At 40.8% G+C, this 12,513-nt stretch overlaps 1 protein-coding gene across 1 annotated transcript in view; it reads right to left on the reverse strand.

Moving 5' to 3' along the window:
* LOC139149731 (uncharacterized) overlaps nucleotides 1-12,513 on the reverse strand; it is a 53,239-nt gene continuing 40,726 nt past the window's right edge. Inside the window, exon 11 of the mRNA XM_070721683.1 lies at nucleotides 1-3,469. Within this exon, the coding sequence (XP_070577784.1) occupies nucleotides 3,287-3,469 (183 nt within the window). The 3' untranslated portion in view covers nucleotides 1-3,286. The remainder of the gene's footprint in view (nucleotides 3,470-12,513) is intronic.

Raw genomic sequence — 12,513 nt, forward strand, 5'->3', positions numbered from 1 at the left:
GTGTCGAATTTTAGCGGTGCTTTATTATAAAATCCAAGCTAATAACAAGGAAATCGAGAGATATCTGTGTTCAGAGAAAAAGTGAACCGTTTTGTCGATAGATTGTTCTGTGATCATCTCTTTGAAAATGTTAATAGCAAAGGGTGACAGTTAACTTGCAATCAGGTGACGTATCAGAAGTGCAGAAATCGTTTAAATCCAGCAGTGGGTTGTAAAATCATTTTATTAAAAATCATAGTAGTCACCACAGTGCATTAAATGTCTATTAGGAAATATCTCTTAGCGTAGGTCACATCGCAAAGGGTGTCTGGCCCCCTCCGAAGGAAAGGAGTGACGTTCTAACAGCATGACGTTACGCCTGTATGACGTTTCATCCACGCTTCTCTACCGACCGATGATGGATGAGCTACCATTCCAATAATCATGTTAAGGTAGAGTGGGCCTTGCGGACAGCTAAATTTGAACTCTCAAATTTTGATAACACTTTCCTGTTCAACCACTTCAAACTTGTGTGGGGTTCATTTTGAAGCTCAGGGAGTAAATATAGTGATCATATGCGTATTTTGTGAAAATCGAATCGTAATTTTTCCGCATAGGGTTAATGCGGCCATTTTGAATGTTTGAAATATTGGTAAATATTTGGTAATTTGTTTCTCTAGTACCAACTTTTGCACGATGACCCCTTATTTTTATCATTGATTTCGGAAGGGGGTCCCATTACCAAAACTTTGAGCCAACTTTCACAATCGAGGCGCGTATAACCTTAACGGTACGGTGTCCAGTATTCCATGGGACGGACTATTTTGGATGGAATTAATTAAAAACCATAAGATGCAAATACATCTTTTACATATTGCCATGGTCGATTTTGCTTTTCGTTCAAAATCAAAACATGTACGTTACAGCAAAGACTTAAAACGTACAAACAACTGAATCCTTTTCAGACACCTTAATTTGTGCATTTGATCATGCAAATGTAACAGAGCTGAAAATTGTCAAAAACATATTTCAATGTTTTCGTTTGGCCAAGGCTGATTATATTACTGGCTTGGCTCCGTGGTGTTGTTCTGTTGCATTTCTGCGACAGATAAAACACACAAAACCCACGTGACGTTGACGGCCACATCCACGCTTCTCTATATATTAGTGATGTATGGACTTCTACTATGCTATGAAACGGTACACGCTTTGACAACTTACCTTGCAAAAATATAACGCTCGAAGGCCTATATCCCGCCTGGCCTCGTTTATCAAGCGCGCCCTCGAGCGTGAAATCAACATTGAAAGGAACACAAACAACCGATACGTCGAATGCTAAACGCCTTTGCAAAATAAGTACAGTTATTTCTTTTTTATATACTTCGGTACTAATCAACAATTAAACGAGAAAAACTCTTTGCGCCGGGCAATATCAATAAAAAAAACTGAGTTATTTAGAAAAAAGCTGTCAACCGTACATGAATATTGAACGGATGGATGAAGCTCACTATCATGTCGCAAGTCAATGAACCGTTGCGAACAAACGACAAAATGGTGACCAAACGAATTTTCCGTGAACTAATATTTTTTTTCCGACTGCCGGTATCTAATGAAAATTCACGCCTTACTGCTCACAAGCAATTGTTTGTACTTTGCTCGACTCATCTTTCGATTGTCATCTACTTTTTGGGATGTGGATCTTTTTGTCATCTTTTTTTCTCTCTCCGTCTTTTCATACGTTTATCTTCCATTCATTTCTTTCTACCTATATTTCTAAAGCGCTGTCAAAGGGTTCATAGTTTCAGTCGATTTGAAAATGTACCTCACAAACCCGATATTGCAAAGATCTTTGTTTTGAACAAGGAAACTGGTGCACCCTTGGACTTGTCAACGTCACGTGGCAGCAAACGTGTTCGTCTACGGCTGAGTAGCCAGATATACAATTATCCTACGCCATGCTCAATGTCACAGTCACTGATAGGTATTGTATAGGCAACTCAATTACGTCTGACAACAAAGTCGGCCTTCATCGGAAAACGTCCTAAATAGTGCATTCAGAGTTACGGGGATGAGCACAATTGATTGAAGGAGGCTTTATACCTGTTCAACAGTTTTCTCGAGACCTGACCGCATCCATCAAAACATTAATAACCCCTAACGGCCGACAAGACCATTTTTGTGACCTAATTATCTATTCATACGAATTCCTAGTGAATTTTAGTGAAAGCTTGAAAGCTCTGAGCATATCTTCAAGCTCCATGAGTTTTGTTTGGTACTCACTAGTGCAAAATATTGCCACTGACGGTAATGATTACATAGGAATGAACTTGTGGTCCGTCATTGCATAAACAAACTTTTCATGATTCGTCCTGCAGTAGGTCCGTGAAAGAACCGTTTTCTTTCCTATCCAGTGGGATGTTTGTGTCCGATTTGCACGGGGTCAAAAATAGGCCTCCTCACTGTAACCAGAGGGTTTCAAGGCCCAGTGAACACTAATTCAAGTCTTTTTCTACGCCCCCCCCCCCCCCGTTAATTGTGCCAGCTCGTTATCATCAAAAGTATACGACTATCTGTGAGTGGGTATAATGTTGTCGTAGGAAGTGCGATTGGTAGATGTGAGTGTATCTGCTCACACTGTCCTTGCAGTCTGGTTGCAGTGCTCAAAACTGATTGTGCAACCTGACCATCTGACTGCAGAGATAACAAATGCGTGTCAACTGCGTCTAATGCTACAGTCCACCTATGTCAGAGCGGACCTCAACGGTGTTCAGTTATGGCTCTTGCATCGCTATCTTCTTGCCATCAAAACACTTATAATTTTGATTTTGCCATAATTTTGCAGTACATCTGTTTTATCAACCAGCGGCGCCTGACGAAATCTTTTGCAATCATTAACAAAAGGATAACATGTGCGATCGCGCCCAGTATTTCACTTTCGCTGTTTACTCTTATCAGTTTACTCTCGAGGAATTGGGCTTTCTGCCTGCATAATTGCATTTTTAAAAGAATGTAAATAACAAAACTCTTGAACATCTATCGTCCTACGATGATTTAAGTGCAAACATGTGCTCGTACAAGCCTCCTCCCCTCCCCTCTCCAACCTTCCCGGAAACTTGGGTCTACGGTTATACCGTCTGTTCGTAATTACTGACATTAAAGTCGATGGATTGGGCTGTCTTCCTTCTCTTCCGTCAGCGTTGACTCGGGGAGGACAATAACGAGGCCACGGTGAAAATTTTCCATAGAAATGATAAGGCATCAGATGGTCAGTCGTAAAACTCAATTAACCATTCATATATAGACGTTGCTAGGCGTAGTCCTGTACTGAGCACGGATGACTGCTTTCCAAAGGGTCCTCCATTACCAATTTGGCAGTCTTCGCTCGTTGCGAAGGGTCCCCGCCGCCTTCTTTGCCGCGAGCTGTTTCAACTTCTATCTTGTAGATCTGTTCTGCTTTAGCCACGATGTCGGTCAGTGGTGTCACGTTCACCTGCGATGTTTTGGACGAGACAGAGGAGAAGGTTACGAGAGCTAGCTATTTCGGGTGATGAGAAATAATGGGTGGGGGGCTCACTTGCTAGGCGCGGGGTGGGTGTGGTTAATGCCAACAGATGAATAGAGACAGATCACCGATTTCAAGTAAATGTTTGCCCCCGGCAGTTTGGCTCACACTTCGGGTTATAATATGTAATCTTATATGCAATTAAGATTGATATTAACCTCCTAGCAATGTGGAAAAGAGGAAATTAAACAAAACCTCAGAATAGTAAGTTAATCGAGAGGGGAATTTAATTCTCTTGATTTTCTCTGACGTAGCCTGTACCTTTGTGACTGTGACACGTTTTCTTGCGTATTGTTAATCCTTGGAGCACAGCACGCAAGAAGCAGCTTCGCTTCAAAGGTAAAGGTGATCCAAAAATTGACGTTTGAAGTATAGAAGTGTAATTTTCTAATTAAGCGTTAGATCAAATCTGGAAAAGGTTTGATTTTATCTCCCTTCTCGATTTTCTTTCCTCCCTGAATGGTGTCATTCTGCGGCACCGAGTCAATTCGCCGCTGCTTCTCTCACATCCATTTCCTGTTTATCGCATGACTTGCGCAACGCTCTCTCTTTGTGACAAAATTTCGGTCGAAATCCGATATTTTTGTTGTACAACATCTACACACATCATACGATATAAGTCCCTTTTTTGTAACACACAAAGACCCTCAACGAAATGCAATAATCTACATCAAATGTGCTTCAGCTGTTGTCCTCTTCGACAAAAAGCAACCTTTTCATTTCGTTAACCACCACAAAAGATCTATACGAATTCTTTTTAAAACCTAAAAATAAATTCTTCACTGTCCCAATTGCCGCGGCTAGTTTACCCGTGCCGCCAATTCTTTTCGCCGCGCACATATTACTCCAATATCTCTGGCTTTTGTCGACCTGAATTGAAATCTACCTCCATTCTTGCCATATCTTTGTAATCCCTTTTTGCTTATAAGAAATCTTACTCCTCCGATCTCCTCACCTGTATCACTCGCTAATGTCTGCTGCTGGTGGTCGTTTCCCAAGTATGCCTTCGCGATATACGCAGCGTCAGTCCAGCTACTTTCATCACCTTACAAGCTTTTTGTTGAAAAACTTTATCAATGCACATTTTTGGTGATCGACTCAGTTAAAGTTACTTTTATTATACTCGTTTTGACGTTAAGGTAGTAATGCCCATCGAATGTGAAAGACTTAAACTTTTGCTCAATTTTGCCTCAATAAATCTTCCAGCCATTCTCTTTCAAAATAAAGAATAAAACTCGGGGGTCGCGGTGAAAATTTAGTACTAGAGAAACACAAAACCAAGATTTGCCGATATTTGAAATTCAAAATGGCCGCCATCCCTTTGTTAAACTCTATGAGTAGTAAAATAAAAGTGGTCAACTAGGATTAATAAGAATTTTACACCCCATTTTATTCATTTATCTACATGAAGCGAAGGAAAAATTAACCATCCATGTAACTAAAGTGTGACCCTGACCTATATATGAACTCACGCGCAGCAGTGCATTGTCCTGAACTAAGCGGGGAAATTCCCTGCTGAGTCAGGTCCTGGACTTGCGCAATACAGTAGCTATGACTCACCCCCACTATCAAAACAGAACGACATTCTATTCTCTCTCTCATTTGTTAGATAGATTCTGACTGAGCCGTACCGGAGCCGGTCTGCTCTTACAAAGGCAACCCTTCGGTTACGGTTCCGAAGACAATTCTCGGATGTGAATTTTATCTGCTGGCTGGTCCCTTTTCACTATGTTTGGAGTCGTCGGAACGAGATTTTCCCCTACCCTACCGGAACACTGTTGCGCAATACCTTTTCAGGCAGGAACTTTCCAGTAGGGAATTTCGCAATACCGCTTTCGCAATACCGAGCTTCGAATGTTGCTTAGTAACTTGTGATGTCATGTTCAATGTCTGTCATTCTACAGTTTTCAGAAAAATTTTCTGAACGACTCTAGTTAACTTGTTCACCCGATAGATAAAATTTTAGTAATTTCCTCTGAACTTAAAATATGTCGGAAGACCATTACTTCAAACAAAATGAGTCGTTTCAGATGAATGGTACTGATATCTAAAGTGTTCACTCTTTTATCTCTACGTACAAATGTAGTTCCTAAGTCGTTCTCTATTCTATTCCCACCAACAAAACATTCAATACTCATTTCCCCTCCCCGATCTTTATCGATACTTATAATAATATCACAAGTTGTTCTGTTATCTGTTTTCATAGCATAATATCCAACCAAATCGTCAAATTCATCTCCAGTAGCTAACTTTACACATCTAATGAGACTGTACCATGTTGAAGTATTTTCATATTATCAGTCATCTGTTGATTTACAGTCTGTAAAGTGAGAACAGCTGCCTCATCACCGACACTTTTAAGACCCAGTTTCTTTAAAGTTGTGTCCCAAAATAATCTAACTGGAACTCCGCTAGCTGTATACGAGCAATAATTCTCCCCCTCGTTTATCCACCTTCTTAGTGTATTATCTGCCTTCATTATTGTATTAAGAGGACTAATTTTAAGGTGAATCGGTATACCAAGAAGTGCAATGTATGGATTTGTAGGAGTAAGCCAACTACGAAAATCTAACAATTTATATTTGTTTACATTGCTATCAAAATAAATCACATTCGGAGTTCCTGGTGGTTCAGCAACTCCACCACTAATTTCACTATCCAATATATCTAAGATGTTACGCGGCACATTATAGGCATGAATTTCTGACTATCTCCATCCCACGTCAGAGCAAAAGGAGTAGGATCATTCGAAGCCTTTGTGGCGTCAATTACAGTTTCATCAATGTCTTTAAGTTCGGAAAATTCTACAGCATGTTCGTGGGGTGGCGCCGCGGCATTGGCTAAAACGAAATATTTTTCGCGGTCTTTATAACGAAGGACGTAATCCTTATTATGATTAGCAGCCATCTTAGTATTATTGTTAACTTTAACATCACTCAGATCTTCAAGCTCAAGATTTTGCATACGAATTGTACCTAGACCGAAGCCACTTGGATCAGACATACTCCGTAGGGACCTATATACAGTGAAAATTAAAATAATACCTTGTAATATACACAATCATGGCTTCAGCTATAGGAATGACAGTTCTCGGTGCTGTATTAAATGCAACGGCATTCACAGGAGGAAATATTATCGGACAAAAGCTTTCTGGTAATGGTGATGCTCTTATTGAAGAGAAAGTCCGACATGATAAAGCATTAGAAAAATTTGAACATGATCGCAACGTCTGGTCAGAAAAAAGATTACTACAGGCTGACTGGGAAAGAGAAAATCAGGCAAAGGACGCGCATGCTGCGGCAGAATTAAGAGATACAGATGCAGAAATCCTGGAAGAAGCAGAAGCGGTGCAAAGCCGTTCCGAAGGGGCAGTTCAATTCTCAGATTATTATCAACCCAGTCCTGAGCAAAAGAAATATGAGATGATCTATATTGCTGGAGGATTGGTCGTGGGATGGTTTATCTTCCGATAGGGTTACACCGGTAGGGGCCCGCTTCGAACGACTACAGCAATTCAATACAAAAGCTAATTGGCCAGTTATTGAAATCGATCATGTTCCCATCCTGATCTGTTATCCAGATACGCATTGAATTCATGTAATCTCCCCCTTTTCTCAATGGCATAGAAATTGCTCCGTTTTTAAAATCGTAAGTAACCTTTTCACTTATTTCTCTCGTATCCCGGATGGGAAGTATTTGTAAACAGTTCGATACTTTCCCCTGTATGTATCCTCCGGAGGCACCCGAACCAAATGAAACATAATTTCCAGTAACATCGACTACATCTGAATGAACTATATATTTAGTGACTGTTAAGAAATCCACTTTCTTCGGACTCATAGTACTTTTTATAACTGGGTTGTTCTCAGGTTTATCTGAAAAGCCGACGACGTTGGCGAAGCTACCTGTGGCATTGAAATAGACTTTAATATCTTTAACCAAAGTTAGATAAACATGGTTTGTCGGCAGATGTTTTTCAAATTAATTTTTTGCTTCAACCCGATTGCTTTGTTTAACGTATCGATATTGTAGTTACCTGGACGTATTGATTTAGTCTTCTTCGGTTGGTCACCTTCTTGATATTTTATTACATTATTCGTCGATGTTATGTTATGCCATGAATTATATAGTCCACACTCTAGCAGTCTTATCTTCGTAAACTGCGTCGTGTCAATGCAAGGGTAAAAATTAACAGTGACTGGTTCACCTGTTTGGCTTTCAATCCAAATGATCATTGTTGTACGTTGTATATATTACTAAGTATAAGTGTTCGATGAATATTATTATTATTCCGAAGGTGCCCATTACACAGTATAAGGTTCTGCAGGAATAATATTTTTCTGTTCAAGGAGATCTTTGGTCGCAACCGCGGCAGCAGTCGCACCGCCTAATTTTGCCAAGCGAGTTAAATTTGGTCGACTTGATCGCCAACCTCTATTTTCAGAAATTTGCTGGAGATCATTAGATATCCCATCGCAAGTCCTGCGATTACAATACCATCGTACATTGTGTTTACAACTGTTTTAATATCCATGATTGCTGACTAGTATATAAAATAAAAAATAAAAATAAAAATATGGGGAGTTAATCCATCTCATACAATGTAGAGGAGCTGGCCCCCGGAGCCGCTACTGGCTCTGTTTTTTCCGCTTTCTTATTTTGGGGAGGATCTTTCCGATCTGGACTCGATCGATTAACGGGACAAATATGCCGAGCACGCCCCCAATATAGCCCTAATGCAGTCAATGAAACTCCCACAATTCCTAAAACAAGATAACATTTATTATACCAGCGTGAGCTATCACACTGTTCTTTCATTGTAGGCGGTAGGTCTGCTACCGCATCGCTATCATTCCCCTCCATTGCTTTTAGTTTCTTCTCCCTGTTTTGCCTGTTCCATTCCGCTAGTCGCTTGCCCGCAGCAACTCTCCCTGGATTCTTCGTCGGTAACGTCATTTTCTCTATGTTGCGCTGTGTCGGAGGTGCCGGTGTTGGTGGTAGGATCGTCCCTGACGGAGTCCCTGGCGGAGCCGTTTGCTGAGTCGGTGAAGTTGAATCCATTTATTTCAGGTACTATATTAAACCCGATTTTTTTAAAATTTAAATGTTTACCCGTAATTAAACCGGTGGAAATTAGAGCAATTATGGGGCCCCATGTGTAGGCTATCCGTCCTGATAATCGTTTTATTTCACTGTTTAGAATAAAATCCTTTTAAGATCAGTGCATAGTTATCTCGATCATCGATTGGAACTACCTGACTTATTGCACGGGCTCCTAGATCTATGAAACTTTGAGTGATGGTATCACTTATAAGAGAACTGTATTTCGCTTCATAGACTTTAAAGGCTCGTGTTATGAATTCATCTTTCCACGTTTCCACTTCTCTAACTGTAAACTCCTTACCAAAAAATAACTTACTTTGACCACTTGCGATGACACAGAGTATTTTTTCACGTTTTGTCTCTATTATGGATTGAGCGTCCGAAGGCACCGAAGGCGCCGAAGCCCCTTCGGAATGCGCTGCCATATTTGCCGCTGCTGATGACTTTATTAAATTCTCCATTGTTTGCAGTATGTTATCTATTCTTACTAAAAAATAAAAAATTCGTTTAAACCTGAATCCGAAATAAAGTATTAACATAGTCTGGAATGTTAGTACCCCTAACGTTCCGATAGGGATTCCGACAGGGATTCCGGGAAAATTCTCCTCCATTTAAATCTATATGTATATAGAAACACGAATAATGAGTACAGACTTATTCCCAGTTGCTTTTCAATTGAATAAGACGAGCATACCAACAGTACAGCATGCTGATATTCCTTCCAAACCGGACGGGGGAATAAAACCTATTCTCATGGACTTAGAAATATATGTAACGCCGACAGAAAAATTTACTTTTCATCCTCGGGATGTGTTCAAAGATAACGTAATCACTCATCGATCAGCTAAAGAAAGTAATGTCTGGCTGGGCAGCCCAAAGATGAAATACTGGGACCAGCAACTGAATTTCGCTGTATGGTGTAGCACTACTGGTTGTGGTATATCATTCGCCCATCTCTTTGATAAGAAATTTCCGCCCCAAATACGATCATTCTGCCGTTTCCATGTATACTTTACAATACGTCGTATCCTTCACGAAATGGGCGTTGCACTTCCAGACGATACCCCCACCTTCAAAGCGGGCGACAATCCGTACAATCTCGTCCAATATGAACTTCTCTGTACAGAATTTGGAATATAAGCCCAACGAAGTCCGACTTTCGATATCGAAAAGGTCAAAATAAAGGTCTTGGTTATGGATATGAATATTACACTAATCGTGGCCCTGTTCGACAGCCAAAAGCGATATACAACGGTCGGGACTTTTTCCTCTCCGCCGACGGAGGTGTTTTCTATACACATACAATTTTTGGAAAGAAAAAACACGTACTGTCCGACAAAGACCGACCGCACTACTATTTCTTCCGAAATGATGGATCGGAGGGACAATATAATAGTTTCATTCCTCTGACAGGAGACTCGGGACTAACAAAGGCCGGTCTCGCTCGCCTCAATGAAAGCCTTGAAGCCTACGTATATTGCATACTCGGCGCACAAGCTAATATTCGCAGTACCATAGTAGGCGATACTGGCAGCGCAGAGCAAGTCCGAAAAGAATTCGGCGTTCTCCTCGAAGATGAAATTCGTAATACCGACAAAGTAATCAGTTATAGGCGATATCAAGACACAATAATGAATACTGGTGTCAAACTTGATATGGCAGTTTCGCCAATTTACTTCTCTTACCGTCTGAGATGGTCATTCTTTCGGGCCCGGCGATCTCAGGTTATAATAATGAATTGCAATACGCAACAGAATCTATGTCCTTCGGGGTGAATGGTGATATAAACACGGAAGTTCGAGAAAGTGCTATACATGAGATGGAAGGAGGAGGGGAGGGGGGAGATACTGTGAAGTGGCAGGACGAGCCCGGAGAGTCACCACCACCTCACAATGACACGACTCGGGGGCCTCCCCTCCCCTCCCCAGAACGGGCAGCATCTGCAGACCCTATTCACGAATATGGTAAAATTGGTTTGTTATCTTTAGCAATATTCATTACTATTGTAGGTACTGGAATAAAGTCACTAACTATATAGTTCATTCAGATGCTGTCGATGTGACTGGGTTTCATCTAACTCGAACCAGTAACTTAAAAGAACTAGAAGAGATTCATTAATTTACAGTATATAGATCCAGAGGAAATGTCAATATACGTAACCCCACCATTCAACATGATTATAACTGGACCGACATATTCTGGCAAAACAGAATTTATGTTGGACCTCCTCACCGGTCCGTACTTAAGGAAATTCGAATATGTGATATTCATTTGCCCAACATTCATGAATAATAAAGCGTATAATAGAAGATTCATTTTCACCGATGATAATGTGTTTATATTTCCAGTCGGACTCGATGCAGTGGATGATACATTAACCTACGTGCATAAAGAATGGGCTGGAACGAACACTTTAATAATCCTCGATGACTGCGCCTCGTCCAAAGATATGAAGAAGCGCAGTAACGTTTTAGTCCAACTTGGTTTCAGCGCAAGACATGACGGATTATCTGTCTGGGTTCTGACTCAACAATATACTAGTATTAGTAAACCATTTAGGGAAAACATACAGATGTTAGTACTATTTTACACACCGAACAAGATAGACAACAAAACTATTATAAAAGAATATGGATGGAGGTGTCAGAACGGGAAGCCGTGGGCCTAATCAAGCAATTGAAAAGTAGGCCATTCAGTAAACTAGTATTTCGTTTACGGAATCCGTACGACATAAAATTATTCGTATAATATAGCAATTATGGAAGCTGAAGCCGAAGGTACTCTTAGAGAATTATATTACAACCCGAAAACTGGTTTTGGAGGTGTACAAAAATTGTATGACGCAGCACGGGCCAGCGGACTGAAAGTGACCAAGAAAGAGGTGCAGGAGTGGTTAAAAACTCAGCTAACTTATAATCTACATAAACCGGTACCTCGTTCTCATGCTACGGGCGGCCGTCGCGTTTTTGTAACATCGATAGACTCTCAATGGCAAGCGGATCTCGTGGAATTCCCTCCCCGTTCGCAAAAGAGAACCGTAACATTCGATACATGCTAACAGTAATCGATGTGCTCAGTAAATACGCATGGGCTAGGCCGATACAGTCAAAAACGGCAGATGATACGTTGCAGGCACTACAAGACGTGATTAAGAAATCCGGGAGAAGACCCGACAAACTTCAGACAGATGAGGGGCGGGAATTTACTAATCGAAAAATGCAGGGGTAGTTGGAGGAGGTGGGAATTCACTGGTTTCACACCTACAGTGACAAAAAAGCTAGCGTCGTTGAACGTTTTAATCGGACTCTTAAGACGATGATGTGGAAATACTTCACATATAAACAGACACGTGAATGGCTTTCTATTCTACCAGAACTTCTTGAGAATTACAATAACACCGTTCACGGAAGTATCAAATGAAACCCAGGGACGTAACAGAGGAGAACGATTGGCAGGCATTTTATACACTATTCGGTCCTGAGTTGGCAGCTGGGGAGTTAACCCTGAATTCAAGCCGGGAGAACGGGTTCGAATTACAAAATACAAGACCACTTTTAAGAAAGGGTATTTACCAAATTGGACAGAGGAGATTTTCGTGGTTTCAAAAGTTGTGTACGCAGCTGGACTAGGAACGCCACCAGTTTACAAAATAAAAGATCTGAATGGAGAGGAAATACTTGGCACTTTCTACTCCGATGAACTTCAGAGCGCACCTTCAGAACGCGACGAGCTGTACAGAGTAGAACGATTTTGAAGACGAAAAAATTAGAGGAAAGAAATATTATCTGATAAAATGGAAAGGTTATCCAGAAAGTTTCAATAGTTGGGAGCCAGAGGAAAATGTTATTAGAACTTCGTAAGTTCCTGTC

Source organism: Ptychodera flava, chromosome 14 (genome assembly GCF_041260155.1).
Source record: "Ptychodera flava strain L36383 chromosome 14, AS_Pfla_20210202, whole genome shotgun sequence".
Lineage (NCBI taxonomy): Eukaryota > Metazoa > Hemichordata > Enteropneusta > Ptychoderidae > Ptychodera > Ptychodera flava.